At 44.2% G+C, this 18,772-nt stretch overlaps 1 protein-coding gene across 4 annotated transcripts in view; it reads right to left on the bottom strand.

Annotated features, from left to right (window-relative positions):
* DNM1 (dynamin 1) overlaps window positions 1–18,772 on the bottom strand; it is a 63,579-nt gene that overhangs the window by 21,263 nt on the left and 23,544 nt on the right. For 3 of the 4 annotated variants that reach the window (XM_072632571.1, XM_072632572.1, XM_072632573.1), the window contains exons 7-12: window positions 12,086–12,228; window positions 11,733–11,868; window positions 10,427–10,494; window positions 7,381–7,519; window positions 2,849–2,935; window positions 2,408–2,478 (exon numbers count right to left, since the gene is read on the bottom strand). In XM_072632571.1, the coding sequence (XP_072488672.1) occupies window positions 2,408–2,478; window positions 2,849–2,935; window positions 7,381–7,519; window positions 10,427–10,494; window positions 11,733–11,868; window positions 12,086–12,228 (644 nt within the window). Of the gene's footprint in view, window positions 1–2,407; window positions 2,479–2,848; window positions 2,936–5,756; window positions 5,896–7,380; window positions 7,520–10,426; window positions 10,495–11,732; window positions 11,869–12,085; window positions 12,229–18,772 lie in introns of all 4 variants that reach the window. The other variant, XM_072632574.1, reaches the window with a different exon arrangement.

Genomic DNA, 18,772 nt, shown 5'->3' with positions numbered 1-18,772 from the left:
AAGGTCAGTGAGAAAGTTCTTTCACCTGGGTGAGAAGGGAATGCAGTCCAGCCCTGCTGGCAGCTGTGGGGTGAGGAGGAGCACTGGCGTGGAGGAGCAACTAGAGGCAGTTGTGGAGAGGAAATTCTACTCACAGATCTGGGCAGAAAAATTTTTTGTTGCTCCCAGAGCAGTGTGCAGACCAGGAGAGGAGTCAACTCCTCTCTCTTGATTGTGCCACCTTGGAGGAACTGAGATCTTATAGGCGCCAGAGTACACTCTTCTCTTGACAAAGGACTCAAAAGTCAAGTAACTGGCTGGGAAAATGTCCAAAAAAGGGAAAAAAGTAAGACTATAGAAGGCTACTTTCTTGGTGAACAGGTATTTTCTTCCATTCTTTCAGATGAGGAAGAACAATGCTTACTGTCAGAGGAAATCAAGGCTTCAGCATCCAAAACTTCCAAAATAAATAAGCAGTGGTCTCAGGCCATGGAAGAGCTCAGAAAGGATATTGAAAATCATGTAAGAGAGGTGGAAGAAAACTGGGAAGAGAAACGAAACCAATGCAAGAAAATCATGAAAAGTGAGTGAACAGCTTGCTAAAGGAGACCCAAAAAATGCTGAAGAAAATAACATCCTTAAAAATAGACTAACTCAAATGGCAAAAGAAGTCCAAAAAGCCAATGAGGAGAAGAAGGCTTTAAAAAGCAGAATTAGCCAAATGGAAAAGGAGGTTCAAAAGATCACTGAAGAAAAGAGTTCTTTAAAAATTAGAATGGAGCAGATGGAAGCTCATGACTTTATGAAAAACCAAGAAATTACAAAACAAAACCAAAAGAATGAAAAAATTGAAGCCAATGAAATACCTCATTGGAAAAACAATTGACCTAGAAAATAGATCCGGGAGAGAAAATTTAAAAATTATGGGACTACCTGAAAGCCATGATCTAAAAAACAGCCTACACATCATCTTTCATGAAATTATCAAGCAAAATTACCCTGATATTCTAGAACCAGAGGGTAAAATAAATATTGAAAGAATCCACTGATCACCTCCTGAAAGAGATCCAAAAAGAAAAACTCCTAGGAATAATGTAGCCAAATACTGCAAGCAAACAGAAAAACAATTCGAGTACTGTGGAAATACAATCAGGATAACACAAGATCTAGCAGCTTCCACATTAAGGGATCAAAGGGCTTGGAATATGATATTCCAGAAGTCAAAGGAACTAGGATTAAAACCAAGAGTCACCTACCCAGAAAAACTGAGTATAATACTTCAGAGCAAAAAATGGTCATTCAATGAAACAGAGGACTTTCAAGCATTCTTGATGAAAAGATCAGAGATGAATAGGAAATTTGACTTTCAAACACAAGAAGCAAGACAAGCATGAAAAGGTAAACAGGAAAGAGAAATTCTAAGGGACTTACTAAAGTTGAACTGTTTACATTCCTATGTGGAAAGATCATATCTGTAACTCTTGAAACTTTTCTCTGTACTTGGCTAGTTGGAGAGATTATACAAACACACACACACATATGTAGACAGAGGGCACAGTGTGTGTTGAATAGGAAGAGATGATATCTAAAAAAATAAAATTAAGGGATGAGAGAGGAATATACTGGGAGGATAAGGGGAGAAACAGAATGGGGCAAACTATCTCTCATAAAAGAAGCAAGAAAAAGCTTTTTCAATGGAGGGGGAAAAGGGGGGGAGGTGAGATGGAAAAAGTGAAGTTTACTTTCATCACATTTGGCTTAAGGAGGGAATAACACGCACACTCAATTTGGTATGAAAATCTATCTTACACTACAGGAAAGTGAGATAAGAAGAGGTGGGGGGATGATAGAAGGGACAGCTAATGGGAGGAGGGAGTAATTAGAAGTAAACGCTTTTGGGGAGATTCAAAGTCAAAAGAGAGGCTAGAATAAATGGGGGGCAGGATAGGATGAAGAAAATATAGTGAGTCTTATACAACATGACTATTATGGAAGTCCTTTGCAAAGCTACACATATATAACCTATATTGGATTGCTTGCCTTCTCAGTGGGGATGGGTGGGTAGGGAGCAAGGGAGAGAAGTTGGAGCTCAAAGTTTTAGGAACGAATATTGAGAATTGTTTTTGCATACAACAGAGAAATAAAAAATACAGATAATGGGGTATAGAAATCTATCTTGCCCTACAAGAAAAGAGAGAAGATGGAGATAAGGGAAAGGAAGAATGTGATAGAAGGAAGGGCAGATTGGGGGAAAGGGTAATAAGAATGCACGGTGTTTTGGGGTGGGGCAGGGGAGAGATGGGGAGAAAATTTGGAATTCAAAATTTTGTGGAAATAAATGTTGAAAACTAAAAATAAATAAATAAACATTAAAAAAAAAGAAAAGAAAAAGGGCAAGTGCCTCCTACCAAGGGTGGGGAGTACTCACTTAGCAAAGCCGATGAAGTCTTCATGGTTGGTGTTCATGTAGGCCAATTCAATGTCAATGAGAAGCATGACCTGAGAGAAAGCATGGAAGTCAGAGGGTGAGTGATAGAGGTAGAGACGGATGGATGGATGAGAGGAAAGAGAAAGAGACGGATGAAAAGGTGGAGGAATAGATCAACGGGAAGGGGAGAAATGGTAAGAAATAGAAGAAAGACTGTGGAAGGATGAATTGGAGTGGAAAAGTAGGAAGGGAATGGAAGGACAGATGGGAGCATGGACAAAGAAAGACAAGAGAGAGATAGAAAGGCACTGAAATGGGTGAGACATAGAAGAAATAGACAAGGGAGCAGGAATAGAAAGGGAAGGCTTCATGCAAAAGAGAATAAAACAGAGTGGAAAGAATGGCCAGCAGTAGAAGCCATGGAAGGAGGAGAGGCCTCACCTGGTCCTTGGTCTTCCCCTCTCGTTCACGGATATGGGTAGTGACAATGCGTTCCATTTCTTCTCGCAAGTGGGGGTACTGCTGGAGCTGGGGACAGGGGAGAAAGCCACGTACACAAGGGGAACATGGACATGGATGTCCCTGTGCCCCTGGGAGGCCTGGTGGGCATTGGGGACAGGCCTAGGCAGAATGTCTGTCTTAGGAAACACCTTGCCTGTGAGTGAGGCCCCAAGTATACTCTGGCAGAGGGGGTATAACTAGATGGCTCTGAACTAGAGGAATAAATTGGAATAAGGCATATGTTTCCTTCAAAAGGCCACATCCCAAAGTGAAGCAAAGTGCCAGGTTCAGCTCCTGTCCCCTCATCATACAGTCACCCCAAGACGTTTTAGAAGAGGGGAATGGAAGGGTCGTTTACAGAATCCAAGGGGAAAAACACCTCAGAAACCAGCATCCTCCTTGGAGGCCACTTGGATGTGGCCATCTTAGACTGAGAAAGTCTATGAGGGAGAGTGGAAACTGATAGTACCATCTACGTCCTGGGGGTCCTTGAGGGAGAACATACAGACCAGAAACTGAAGCCAAGGGTGGGTCAGGGGTTGAGGAAGCGCTGGGAAAAAGAATCAGATTGGGAACCACTCCCTCATTCCAGTCAATGACAGCCTAGGCCAGGAGGTATGAGAAGCCAGGGCTATGGGCACAAGACAGGGGCAACTGTCACTCACGGGCACAAGACGACATGCAAGAGCTTGGAGCCTAGGACATGCAAAGGTGTAGCGGAAGACCCAAAGCCTGGGGAGTGGGAGGAAGAGGACATGCACAAGGGGGTGCCAGCAGCATGGGCAGTACCCCCATGGGGACATGGCTTAAGCGTCAGCCCTCTCCATGAACGCTATCACACACTGCCTGCCACTGCCTCTCCTTCCTTTGAGTGCCCCTATTCTAAATGCCCTGAGTCCCTGAACACTTTCTGCAGGGTAGTCAGATGGCACCTAGAGGCAGGGCCCAGGTATGTCTTATAGGATCCCCTATAAGACTTACCTATACTCTGCTCTAGACCCATGAGCCCTCACATTTTGTCCTCTCCTTGGGATCAGCCTTTTCTTCTCCACTAAGGAAATGGGGCATGCAGCTACCCTAGAGAGAAATCCAGTTTTTAGAGATACCTGGGGCCCAGCAAGGGCAAGGGTGCCCAGGTCAAATGCTAATAGGACTATGTGGGATGGCAGTGGGGCAAGGGAGGAGTGGGGAAACCTCTAGGCCTCCATTATTACTAGCAGACCCCTTTTCCCCTCCTCCTCTGGGCACATTCGCCCAAAGCCTAGGCAATCTCCCAAATGAGAATGAAATCATTACTTTGTCCCTCTGGGTGAGCAGACCACTTTTCAAAGGCCACTAGCATGTTGTGCCATCCTTGAAGGGGCAGAAGGTCCTGTAGGGTTCTCAAAGCTAATCTACTTAGATTGACCATCACATCTCCTCTGGAATTGTGGTTGTCACTGAGCCAATGCAATACTGTGAGTGGATGAAAAGCTGAGGATAACAGGGCTGGTTCACTCTTCTTACCAAGTAAATCCTCCATGTATCTCTGGGTCCTGCCTATACCTCAGCAGTAACCATGCCTGCTTCTTCTGCTGTGTCACAGCCCTAGCCTGTCACACCTCCCCTCCCTGTCCAAGATTCCTTCATCTTTGCCACCCAAACCTTCTTTCCATGTCAGAAATTAGGAGGATCAGGGCTGCCCTGCCCAGGCAGAGGCCAAAGAAGGAGGGCCAAGCAGAGGGCAGAGGTTGAGGAGAAGCAGGCAGGGGTCAGAGAAGGAACAGGCAGAGAATGAAAAAAAGACAGAAAGGACAGAAAGAGAGAGAGAGAAAGAGAGCATACCAGAGGCAGGCTACGCAAACCAACTCCTCTCCCACCTGCTTCCCCAGGACTAGGGTAGGCTGGGGTTTTCTTGGTGGGACACCTATCTAGGGCTGTGCCACGGGCTTGGAGGATGGCGGAAGCTGCAAAATCAGGCTAAGTCTGGGACTTCAAATATAGGCACATTAACCTAAGGCTATGATGACTCAAAGGACATTTCCTCCCACCAAGATCCTCAGCCTCTGGGATAGAAGTATGGAAGCCTATTTAATCAAAGCAAGGGACACTGAATACAGCTCTGCCCTTGACTCAGGAATCCGTAGGCAGTCTTGGATTTCTTTTTGAAACCTGGGCCAGCTGTCCTGGCCAGTCCCTTTGGAGTGGTGTGTGGCTCCCTCTCCTGGTCCCTTGTGGCCCAGGTCCCATTTGGGGGCTGGCAGGGTAGGGGTGGGTGACTTGGGAGGAGAGGAGAGTCTTCAAGGATAAAGAGTTTAGGGCTTAAAAACCAGGGACCAGAGAGTCTCTGTACCTCTTACCACCAAGTGTCCTACCCAGTTCAAAGCTCCCCTTAATGTGGTTTCCACCCCCAATCCCACCCCCTGCACTGAAAGGCCAGAGAGATGAGGGGCAAAAAGCAGATGAGGAAGACAGAAAGAAATGATTCACCTGAGGGTAGCCCCACTCCGGCCCCTGCTCTCTCTGTTTCTGTGCCAGGACCTGCTGGGCAGGAGTCACTAGGAGCCATGGGAAATGCATGGAGGTGGGGGGAGGCAGGCGAGAAGACAGATGCCAGTAGGCACAGGCCCCAGGGTATCACTGGGCTTGAGTGTAGGTAAGGGTGTTCTTCAGCCAGGCCAAGTGGGAAGTGTGTGCAGAGAGAGGCTGTGTGGGTGTGCAAGGTAACAAATTCAGGGACATTTGGGCATGACGGTAGTGTCAGCACAAGAGGGCACAGGAGCCCCTCATGTGGGAGTGGTGGCAGTAGGAGACTGCCCGGGGTGGGGGCATAAGCACATGAGGCCTGGCCTCGGGCCGCCATCTTTACCTTCGCGCTACACTTTCTGATGGTGGCTGTGAGCTCACTGACTACCATGTCCACACACTTGAGAGTGGGTTCCTTCAACTTCTGCACCTGTTTTTTCACTATGGCTTCAAAAGCCAGATCAGGTGTGAAGAGCCCAGTCCTGCACCCGGGGAGGAGCCCAGCCAGCAGGCCCAGGAGGAAGAAAAGGAGAGACAGAACCAAGCAGGGAGGCCGGGAGGTTAGGGGACAGGGAGAGCCACAGGGGATGAGAGAGAGACACAGACACAGAGAGGGGGAGAGAGAGACACAAGGCAAAGGTAAGAAATGAGACTCATCCTTCCCGCCCCACCCCCCAGGGGCTACCAAGTACCAGGGGGCTTGGTGGGCTTTGTGGTGGGCAGCGGAAGGAGCTGAAGGAGCAAAGTCCCTTCAGGAGTGTGCCCACCTGGCCTGGGCACTCACCGGCACATGCCACTCAAACCTCTCAAGTCTGGCATCGCAAGACCAAAAAGGGGTCTCCATGGAGCTAGGACCGTACCTTCTACAAACTCTTAGCCTTTCATCCCATATTCCTACTCAGCCACCAGCCTTCTCAGTGTTGCCCCCGTGGGACGCCTGGGCTCCAGCTGGCCCTGCCCAGGTTTCACAGGTACTACCAACCTGCCAAACCCTACATCCTACCTCCCACGTCCTCCTTTCCTGTCAGAACCTGCTATAGTGCCTTTCATCCCCATTCTCCCATGAGATATTCTTAACCTCTCCCTGGGCCTTGGGGGTCCTCAGCTCAGAAAAAAATAGAAAGAGATGGAGGAGAAACAGAGAGAGGAGGGGAAGGAAAGAGGGCAGGGATAGAAAGGAAAGAGTGAAGCAAAGGACCACAAGGCGGGGGGTCTAAATGGTGGTCAGAGGTAAGAAGGAAGGACACTGGGGGATTTGGGGCACTTGGCAGTCCCCAGATCTCTGCTCCCTCTTTTGGGAGAGTATCCTGAAACCTCCAGCCTCTCCTATCTGTGCATATCCACTAGAATTGTTTCTCTATAGAAAATCTTCCATAGCTGAGTCTGCTTCACATCTAGCTAGAGCTCAGGCCCCCTTCAGACCCTCACCTCCAGTCTAGTGTCTGTGCTGTCTCCTTCCCTCTTTCACACACGCTCCCACCTGCTGTGCACTTAGAGGAGGTTCAGCTGCCCAGTTGCTAGTGCCCACTGACACCCCATGGATCTTCTCTGAATCCCAGATACTAGCCTTACCCCCCTAGAGGTAGCTACCAGAAAAGCTGTTCATTCCCTGCCAAACAGATTAATGATCTCAAGTCCTCCATGCTCTTTAGCTCTATGGGCCCCAAGGAATTCCTGGGCACAGGAAGTACCCAGAAAGTGCTGCTCTCATTCTTCTGTGAGTGGCATCTGTCTCTATCCCTATCTGGTGCCAAATCAAGTTTTATCTGGGCAGTTTATGGCTGTCTGTCTCTGCTCCCCAACCAACCCTGCTGCCCCCCACACACATACTCCAGAAGGGCCTGAACATGCTACCGAAAAGGGTGAGGGTGGTGTGGGAGTGAAGGTGAGCATCTGGCTGCAGTGCAGGATGAAAGGGGATTCAGGCGGGTAAGAGGGAGGCTGGCACCATGCTGCGGCCTGGTTACCTTCTTGGTGCACTGTCTAACGGTATTGATTAACTCCGAAATGACCATGTCCACACATTTCAGACAGGGCTCTCGGATCTTCTTCACCTGCTTTTTCACGATGGTTTCAAAAGCCATATCAGGGGTGAACAGCCCCGTTCTAAAAGCCCAGGGGGCAGATAGGGCAGGGAGAAGGGGACAGCATTACAAACAGGTACCCACTTAGAGGAGAAAGGGCTGACTCCCCCCTCTGCACTATGTACATTCCCTCAGCAGAAACTTTCCACCCTCCTGGCCAACAAGGAAACTTTTAAGTTCCTTTTCAGCTTTGTCATTCCCTGTCACAAGATCCTTCCAGCTCTGTCATTCTCTGTCCCAACATCCCTCTAGCCAGATCTGTCATTCTCTGTCCCAAGGTCCCTTCCAGCTCTGACATTTGCTGTCTCAAGGTTCAATCCAGCTCTGTCATTCTCTGTCCCAAGGTCCCTCCAGTTCTATCATTCTCTATCCTGAGACCCCCATTTCATCTCTGTCATTCTCTGTCCCAATGTCTCAGCTCTGACATTCTGATTCTGTAACTACTACTTCCTTATGCATTGCTATCAAGGTCACATTTGTCCATACTGACTAGCCCAACTTGACTTAAAAGGAGTTGGGTACTTTAGGAGAGGAGGAGACTGAGGAGAAAAATTGGGAATTTTGAAAAGATTAAAAATAAAGAGTTGAGTTCTTGGAGCAGCTAGATGGTGAAGTGAATAGAGTATCAGCCCTAGAGTCAGGAGGACCTGAGATCAAATCCGAGCTCAGATACTTACTAGCTGTATGACCCTGGGCAAGTCACTTAACTCTGATTGCCTCTCCCCTCCTCAAAAAAAGAGTTGAGTTTCTGCTTTGCTGCTAACTCACTGGTTGATATTGAGAAGAAACTCTAGTGGAAAACAATGTGAGACTTGGGAGTCAAAAGACTTAGTTGTGAATTTTGCCTCACCCTAGGCAAAAGTTGCTTGGCTGTTTCCATATCTAGAAAGCATGGGAATCTCCCTTAAAGAGACTGCTTGGCAAACCTTAAGTTGTAGATGAACATCAACTAGTTAAGACCTCTCTTGAGGCCTCACTTCCTCATCTGTTGAATGAGGGGCTTGAGTTTGGACCAGGATTCATTCTAATATCATTCTATGAGGGCATTTCCTAGTCTTATGAGGAAGACTGGACATTATGCAGATTATATATAAACACTGGCTCCTAAAGGAACCTAATCCTTAAGAAAAACAAGAATGCCCTCCTTTCTCTGACTCCTAGTTGGATGAAGAGATATAGAGTGTAGTTAAATGTTTAACATCTAGCTTGGGGGGGAGGGTGCTGCAAGATGTAAACATGACACACTTTGAAGTTTAAAGTGCATTATTAACGTCTCCATCACTTTCTTAAGACTAAACAATCAACAAAATAATAAAACAAGTCCTGATTTATAGCCTCTGATGATCTGAGGTATAAACACTCATGCTGAAAATTTAGCACTCAGCTCTTGGGAGCAGATATTCAGCACACCCCAGGGCCAGAGCCTGAAGAGGGGAAAGTATGGGCCCTGACTCCAGAAGCGAAAATGAGCAAATTAGACTAAAGGACAGAATTTGGGTTCTACGGAGGTGACGGTGGGGGAATCAGAACTTTCCCCAGGAGAGAAAATGAGGGAGATTGGCAACAGTGATAACTTCTCTGCCTTACCCTGCTCACTAACGGCCTCAAGAATGACATAACCAATTCCTAAGATCCGTGCCCCGCCCCAAGTGGCTTGGGTGTCCTGGAACTCCACTTTCAGGCCTGAGCAGGGCTTCTCCAACACTATCAGGTGGGAGGGCTCTAGGAGAATGAATAAATAGACCTTCTATCTCCCCATGGTTCACAGTGAACCTTCAAACAGTCCCTTTCTCCAGCAGGCTTTGGACTCATGTTCTAGGGGCAGATGCTTGATTTGGTATAACTATGGTCTGAGTAAAATTCCTTCAAAGAGCTATCCCACTGATCTAAGGAAGCCAGCATGACTCACAAAGAGCTGAAAGCAACCTGAGCTTCTAGGTACAGGGGTGGGGAACCTGCAGCCTTGAGCCCACATGCAGCCTTCATTTCACATTTGAGGAAGTGTGGCCTTTTGACTGAGTCCAAGTTTTACAGAACAAATCCTTTTATTAAGGGGATTTGTTCTGTGAAGTTTGGATTCAGTCAAAGGGCCATACTTGAGGATCTAGAAGGTCGCATGTAGGCTTGAGGCTGTAGGCTCCCCACCCCTGTACCTAGTAGCCCTGCATCCTGAAGGTGGGGGGGGTCCTACCCAGCCCATCTGACTACCCATGAGTGCCCCCCCCCCACACACAGAGACTGCACAGCCCACTCTCACTCCTCTATAGGCCCTTTCCTTTCTCTTACCATTTGAGAGGAAGGTGCTGGGAAGGGAACAGGATGGGACAGGGAGGGAAGAAGAAAAATTAAATAGAGGAGTGAAAGATGAATTCATATTCTTCTTCCACCCAGACATCTCATTTCCTTAGGATTGGGTCTAGGGAGAACTGGGAAAGAAGGAACATAATATAGTAGAAAACACTGGGCTAGAGGATGTGATATCTGGCTATGTGAACTTGAGGGATTCACTTCCTATTTTGGGCCTCAGTTTCCCCATCTGTGAAATGAGGCACTTATCCTAGATGGTCTATAAGTTCCTTCTGGCTCAGGTGTTCTGTGTTCTAGGAGCTACTGAAAAATCCAGAAGGCTCTAGAATTCTGATTCTATTAAGTCAGTGTTCTTGGCATGACTAGGGTCCCAACGCAAGAACTAAGTCACTGCAAGAGATTCTAACTCCCAATGTAGAAGGAAGAAAAAGGGCTATTTGTTTGGGATGTATCTTCCTTCCCAGTTCCCTACATGCCCACATGAACTCCCCAGGCCCAATATGATCCAGAGTACCTGGAACCTCCTCCCCCCGCCCAGCATCCTCCCAGCAGCCAGCCAAAGGAAACAGTATCCTCTCGGCTCCCAAGACTCTCAGGTGCCCACCCCCTTCCCTCTACGTGCCTGATGCCATGAATGTTCTTGATAGCATAGCTGATCTCCCGCCTCAGCTCCTTTTCATCAAACTCCATCTGTACAAAGGGGAGGAAGGCACAGCCTATCAGAGGGCTTCTCAGAACCCCCAAATATCAGGTAAGAGAAATAAAGAGCCCCTTTACCTGACCACAGGACATAGTCAAGGCCACCAGGAGGACCATCCCATTGGCATTCTGGGCACCCAGGACCTTAGGACCTAAATTCAAACCACAACTAGTTGTCCTGGAGAGATATGTCCCAGAGACTTCTTACCAGTGAGAATCAAAAACTGAGAGACTTAGAGCCAAAAGAATATTAGAGGTCATGTTAGCTTAACCTATCATTTTTAAAGGTGAAAAAACTAAAGTGAAGAGAATGTATACATCTTACCCAAGGTCACACGGAGAGTAATTAGCAGTAGTAGGGTGAGTCTCCCAGGCCCTCTGACTCCAGCTACACAAGATACTGTCCCTGGGTCAGGAAGGCACTCTTCTTCCTCTCCACTTAGCAAAGTCCTATTGGTCTCTTAAGGACAGGTAAGTGGCCCAATGGATAGACTGCCCAAGCCTGGAATCAGGGAGACTTATCTTCCTGAGTTTAAATCTAGCCTCGGACACTAGCTGTGTGACCCTAGGCAAGTCACTTAACCCTATTTGTCTCAGTTTCCCCATCTGTAAAATTAGCTAGAGAAGGAAATGGCAAATCACTCATATCTTTGCCAAGAAAACCCTAAAAGGGTCACGAAGTGTCGTGACTAAAAAACACCTGAACAACAACATTGGTCCATTAAGACCCAGCTCAAATCCCTCTTACTCAGTGAACTATGATCTACCATGTTCTCTCATTCCTTTGAACTCTTAATATCATCCTATGGCACTTATTACATACTGCCTTATGGACTTATTTACCATTTTATGTATGTGAGGTTTTTTTCCCCTTTAACTACACTATTAAAATCACTCGTGTCCAAGTAGATCAACTAACATTGGGGGACCGAGCACTAGACAGTTGGTGTGCTTGAATGAAAGAAGCACTAGATTAAAATTTAGGAGTCTTAGTCCAAATTCCGGCTCTGCCATCTGTGAAAACTTTGGCTTGTCTCTTTTTCTCTTCAGGCCTAAGTCATTTCAGGAAGAAACTGAGAGAGTTAGACTAGATGACCTCCCAAGTCACTTCCGGTTCTAACAATTGATGGGCTATTTCCTAAGGTTTCTTCCCAGCTCTGAAATGCCAGTCTGGGTGAAGCTGGATCAAGGTCAAAGAGGGAAAGTGTCATCACTGTGGACGAACTTACTTTGACCAGCTCAAAGGGGAAACGCTCATGGAAGATGCGATTGATTCGGGCCCCTCCAGACAGTTCATAGGTATCAATCTGGTCCCCCGAACCTTCAATCCTTTTCTCAAAGTCCACAGCAAACTGCTGGACCATCCTGGAAAGAGGAAATGGGAAAAGGATGAAAGGGGTAGTATCTAGAGCCACAGAAAAAACTGAACCGAGCTTCAGACCAGACACCTACAGCAATGGAAAATGGAAGGATGGGGACATTCAATGAGGCTGGCAGTCAGTCAGGAAGACAGAAAGGGGAGACTGAGCCTGGGACAGGAGAGAAGAAGCTGGCGATACAGAAGCAGATCTGGGCTACTTACTGTAACAGAGCCTTGGTCTTGCGGGAGGGGTCATCGGGACGGAAGTTCTTATACTCCTCCACCTCCTTTTCGATAGACAACAACTGACTCTGCAGCTTGTTCCGAAGTCCAGGTAGTGTGTCCCGGATATGGTTAGTCAGTTGCTATTCAGAGAGAAGGGGGAGAAAGGGTTAAAGTCAGCAAGTCAATAAACATTTATTAAGTACTTTCTATGTGCCAGGCACCACCCCACGAACTGCAGATACAAAGAAAGCCAAAAACAAAATCCCTGTCCTCAGGGAGCTCACATTTGAAAGGAGGAGAAAATAACTAGGTACATACAAGAGAGATAGATAAAGATATAATCTTGGGGCGATGGAAAGTGGTAAGGAACTGAGAAAAGCCTACAGAATCCTGAAGGAAGTCAGGGAAGCCAAGAGAGGGGACAGAGGAGGAAAGCATTCCAGGCATGGAGGACAGTCCTGCCTTTGTAAAGACGTGCCATGGGAGATGAAGTACCCTATGTGAGAAACAATTAAACAGACCAATGTAATTGGATTATGGAGCACATGGATGGGAGAGGCAGGAAGACTAGAAAAATAGGTACCACCACCAGGTGGCACAATGGATTAAGCACTGGCCCTAGAATCAGGAGAACCTGAGTTCAAATGTAACCTCAGATACTTACTAGCTATGTGACACTGGGCAAGTCACTTAGCCCTAATTGAGAAGGAAAGGAAGAAAGAAAGAAAAGAAAAGAAAGTAGGAAGGAGCCAAGTTGTGAAAAGTTTGTGTATCAAACCTGGCTCCTTCCAATCTGAGGTAAAAGGGAACCACTGGAGTTTACTGAGTAGGGGGTAGGAATTGTCAGACCTATGCTTTAAGAAGATGACTTTGGTAGATGAATGGGAAATGGGGGATAGATTGCAGTGGAGAGATCTGAGGTAAAGAGAATATTCAGAAAATTATTATAAAGAAAAGTGACGAGGAGGGGGGAGGGAATACATGCAGGATATGCTGTGAAGATAAAAATGATGAGATTTAACAACAGACTACATGGAGCGGGCGAGTGCAAGTGAGGAAGAATTGAGGATGAAACCAATATTTCAAGCCAGGGTAACTGGGAGGATGGCGTTACCCTTGGAAATAATGGGAATGTTGGGACCAGGAGAGGGCTTGGGGAGAAAGATGACTTTTGTTCCAGATGTGCTGAGTTCAAGATGTCCAAAGGCAGCTGGTGATGGAGGACTGGAGTTCAGCAGAAAGATGAGACTTAAATACACAGACCTGGAAATATCTGCATGGAGATGATATTTGAATCCATAGGAGTTGAGGACATTACCACACAACGCAGTATAGAGGAAAAAGGGCAGCCAGCTACAGTTAGTGGGTGTGAACTAGATGAAGATCCACCAAAACAGATTGAGAAAAAAGTCAGCAGACAGGTAGGAGGAAAGACAGGAGAGAGCACTGTCACAAAAACCTAGAGTGGCCCATCCATTGGGGAATGGCTGAATAAACTGTGGTATATGAATGTAATGGAATACTATTGCGGTATCAGAAATGATGAACAGAAGGACTTCAGAGAGGCCTGGAAGGACTTATATGAACTGATGCTGAGCGAAAGGAGCAGAACCAGGAGAACTTTGTGCACAGCAACGACCACAATGTGTGAGGAATTTTTCTGGCAGACTCAGTACTTCATTGAAATTCAAGGACTTAAATAATTCCCAATGGTCTCTTAAGGCAAAATGTCTTCCACATCCAGGGAAAGAACTATGGAATTCAATCGCAGAATGAAGCAGATCACATTCTTTTGTATTATGTTTTGGTTTGTTTTATGGTTTCTCCCATTCATTTTAATTCTTCTAAGCAACATGACTATAGTGAAAATGTATTTAATATGAATGTATGTGTAGAACCTATATAAAACTGTATGCCATCTCAGGGAGGGAACGGGGAGGTAGGGGAGAAGGGGGAGAGAGAGAGGGGAAAAATCTAAGATATATGGAAGTGATTGTAGAACACTGAAAACAAATAAAATAAATAAATAAATAAATAAATAAATAAATTCTGAAGGAATCTACAAATAAATATGGTAGGTCAGGTGAAAAGTGATAGCCAACTCAAACAAGGGTTGTTCAGGTAATAGAACTTAACAGTATCACTGACAAAAGACTCCAATATTTTTTTCAAGATGTATGCTGTTACTTCACTTATTATACTAAATAGAATTGACATGTACACATTTAAAAAAAAAACCTAGAGTGGACAACCAGGAGGAGACAGTCAGCAACAAAAACTGCAGAGAGCTCAAGAACGCTGCAGAATGAGAAAAGGCCATTAGATTGGGCAACTCATGAGACTGGACAATTAAAAGTACTTTGGTCACTGAAAAGGGTGGGTTCTGCTGAAGGATAAGGTTGAAAGACAGACTACAGAAGTTTAGAAGAAAATTAGGGGAAAAGTTAAGTACCTGGAGAAATATTAAGTGCATATGGGTAATGTGAGCTAATATAATAAAAATGACAATATGACCTAAATCCATTCATTTATTCATTGCCATGAGGATTACTGCATAGAACTATAAAAGTTGTAACAAAATTCATCTAGAAGAACAAAAAGTCAAGAATCTCAAGGAAAACAATGAGAAATAATGGGAAGGAAGGAGACCCAACAGCATGAGATATCAAACTATATGACAAAGTAGTAATCATTAAAATTATTTTGTTCTAGTTAAAAAATTGAGAAGTCATTCAGTGGAACAGATTGAGTATGCCACATACAGAAGCAAAAGAATCCAGTGACCAATTTGATAAACTCAGAGACCCCAGTGACAGAGGTAAAGACTCACTATTTAATGAAAAACCGTGGAGAAAGCTGGACAGAAGTCTGGCAGAAATTAGGTTTAGACCAATACTTCCATCATATACCCAGATAAGCTCCATATGACTTATATGACCTAGATATAAAAAGTCACATTTTGGATCCATGGATAGAAGAAATGTTCCTAACCAAATAAGGGATAAAGAAGGTCACAGAAGATAAAAATGGATAGCTTTAATAATTTTTTTTTTTTTACAAAAGAATCAAATGCTGCTAAGATTAGAAGGGAAATAGTTAACTGGGGGAAAAAATCCCTACAGTAAGTTTCTCTGATAAAGGTATCTTTTGAAGATGTATATATATATATATATATATGGAACTGATTCAGATTTATAGGATTTATATATATATTTATAAATGCCATTCCCCAACTGATAGTTAAAGGATATGAACAGGTAGTTTTCAAAGGAATACATCCAAGATATAATCCTATACAAAACTACTCCAAATTACTAATAATTAAAGAAATTGGAATTAAAGCAACACTGAGGTTCTACCTCATACCCATCAGATTAGGAAAACTGTAAAAAAGGAAAATGACAAATGTGAAAGACAAAACTAGCATGTATATGCATTGCCACAATGGGCTAGCACCTCTGAGCCCCAGGCAGGTGGACAGGCGCCAGGCCCATCCACCCTGTCTCTCCTCCAAGGGCATCAAGCACATGGGACCTCTAGAATCCCACATTCAACTCCTTGGCTCTCATAGAGCTGGAATTGATTCCCTTGCTTCTGAGAACTTTTCTGATAGCTGCTTTTAGTGGGGGGCTGGGGAGGGGGAGTCCTGAGCTGTTGAACCTGTGAACTGGTCCAACTATTCTGGAGAACAATTTGGAAGTATACCTCAAAAGTCACTAAACTATGTGTACTTTTTGACCTGGAAATATTGCTACTAGGCATATATCCCAAAGAGAACAAGAAAAAAGGAAAAGGACCTATATGTCCTTTTCAATACAAACGTATTTATAGCAGCTCTTTTTGTGGTGGCAAAGAACTGGAACCTAAGGGAATGGCGATCAGTTTGGGAATAGCTACACAAATTACAGTTTCTGTAATGAAACTCTATTGTGCTGTAAACAACAACTAAGGCGACAGTTTCAGAGAAACCTGGAAAAACTTGTACAAAGTGATGCAGAACGAAATGAGCAGAACCAGGAGAACTATTTATACGCAACTACAACATTATAAAAATGAACTTTAAAAGACATAAGATCTCTGATCAATATAATGATCAACCCTGATTCCAAAGGATTTAAATTAAGAATCCTACTCACTTCCAGACAGAGAAATGAGGGAGTAAGTAATGCAGAATGAGGCATGTTTTTTTGATGTAGCCAATATGGGAACTTGTTCTGTTTGATTGTGTATATTAGTTTAAAAATAATAATAGTTAACATTTATATAGCATCTACTATGTGGCGGGCCCGTGCTAAGTGCTTTACAAACATTCTGTCATTTGGTACTAGGGTGTTTTTCCTTCTCCCCCAGAGGGAGAAGGAAGAGGCAGGAAAAAGAGAAAAAAATTGCTTGATAATTGGGGAGAAATTAACTTTTAAAAAATTATTATTTACTTATTTTAAACATTATTTTTAAATTTTTGAGTTTCAAATGTTTTAAATTAATTAAAAATAAAAGTTTTTAAAAATAAAATGACAGGAGAAGAACTAGAGGTACTGAGTGTAAATAGCTTTTTCAAGGAGTTTGGCTAAGAAAGGGAAGAAAGATAGGGTAACAGAGAGAGTGGGATCTAATGAGATTTTTTTAAGGATTGGGAGATATGGGCATCTTTGTAGGCAGCAAAAAAGGAGCCAATAGATAAGAAGAAACTGAATATTAAAGAAAGAGAGAGGATGACAATAAATTAGAGCCTCCTAGTCCTTGGTATAGAGTCCTTAGGATCCAAGAGAGTGGGATCCCAGAGGTCACCCCTTCCCAGGGCCCTTGTTCTTGGGGCTCCCCAACGTGATTGTGTTACAGCCCACCTCCATGAGATCCAATAGGAAAGGAATCTCTTGTTGGTCTTGAGAAATTAGGGTGCCCTGGCAGGTCATTTTGTCCATCCTCAACTACAAACTTACCCCAGCTCTACTCAAGACAGAAGATGGACTTTTGGGTGAGCCACTGTTCTCTCACTCCCTGTCGGTGAACAATCATAACTTTTCATGTTAAGAAATATCTAAATGGACAAGACCTATCTGTAGTTTTCCTTAACATAATGAATCTCACTTGAGTCTTTTGTAGACCTGGGTACCTGTCCGTTAGTGTTTGTGTACACCTTGGTCTCATGATCTTCAGAGGAATGAGAGGGAAAGTGAGAGGAAGAATGAAAAAGGAAATCTTCATTAGTAAAAGGAGGAGGGTAAAGGAAAAAGGAAAGAAATCTTACTTTCTCCAAGGAAAAAGGAAAGAAATCTTATTTCTGACTAAGATGGCTTCCTGAACAGAGGCAAAAAGGCCACCTTCCACACACCCACTCCAGTAGAAACAGAAAAATAGCACCAGACTGAAGGACGTTCGAGGAATCTTCAATAAATTATATATAGTAATTATATCTACCAAGAACAGCCCAAAAAGTCATCCAGAGGCCCACAGGCAATAGATACAGGCCAATGAGCAAAGCCAAGGGCAGTACAGACAAACAAGGTAGAAGCCTCTCAGCCTTACCAGATACAGGACCAAACGGGAGATACCGCTGGAGAGCCAGTAAAGCTCTATGGCCAATGCAGCAAGAAAGCAGAGGCCTCCTACAAAAAAGCCTCAGGGGAACCCAGAAGCAAGTCTGAATCATGGAAATGACTGGAAGCAGCATCAACTAGTCCCAGATGCAGCAGGGCTCAAATCAGGTCATCCCAGGCCCAGGGATTCTGTCCTGAGATGCTATAGAGCAGGAATTCTTAACCCAAGGTTTGTGGACTTTAAAAACTATTTCAATAAACATATCTTGATGTAATGGGTTTGCTTTGTAATTCTATATATTATTTTATGCATTTAAAACCATTATTCTGAAAAGGAATACATAGGCTTCATTAAAGTGCCAAACATGATGTGACACCAAAAAGGGATAAAAATCTCACTGTAGAGGGTCCTGGAGGTCCAGTGCTCTGAACCTCAAAGATACAGGAGAGACAAAAACCTACCCTGGGAGATACTCTGACATCAGTCAGCATGGGAACCCAGAGGACCAAGGACAAAACTATAAGCAGGGCCAATCATCCCACCCAAAAGCCCAGCAGAAGGCAGAGCCTGGTGCTGCCACAAAGCTCCCATTCAGGAACCAAGTTATGAGAGATGAGTAAACTAAAGAAGACAGAAACCACCCTAAATAATTATTATCGATTGAGAGGTAATCAAAGATCCAACCTAGAAGAAAATAACTTCACAACAACTGAAATGGAGACTCAAAGCAGAAAAAAAATATTTTCTACAAGGACTACATAGATATATAGAAGATATCTAGCAAGAGATTTTAAAAAATGAAATTAAAATTTTGGAATAATGAAGGGGAAAGGAGAATAAACTTCATAGAGAACAAAGTGATAAGCTTTACCTAAGTAAATATTGTACTCTGATATAGCCTAATATAGTCCAAACAGAAATTATGTCTATGGACTACAAAAAACATTAGAACCAAATCAAAAGATTAGAAAATGTCAGAAAATGTAACATATCTGCTGAAATAAATGTGTGTATGTATGTGTAGTGTGTATACACACATACAGACAGACACATATACAAACATATGGTATATATGCCCAGATCTATTAGAACTAAAAGTTAAAATGAAAATAGAAAGAACGTACCAATCACCTCGTGAAAGAAATC

This window comes from Notamacropus eugenii, chromosome 1 (assembly GCF_028372415.1).
Source record: "Notamacropus eugenii isolate mMacEug1 chromosome 1, mMacEug1.pri_v2, whole genome shotgun sequence".
In the NCBI taxonomy this organism is placed as follows: domain Eukaryota; kingdom Metazoa; phylum Chordata; class Mammalia; order Diprotodontia; family Macropodidae; genus Notamacropus; species Notamacropus eugenii.
Note: the sequence above shows the minus strand (reverse complement) of the source record. Positions and strands in the feature narration are given on the sequence as shown.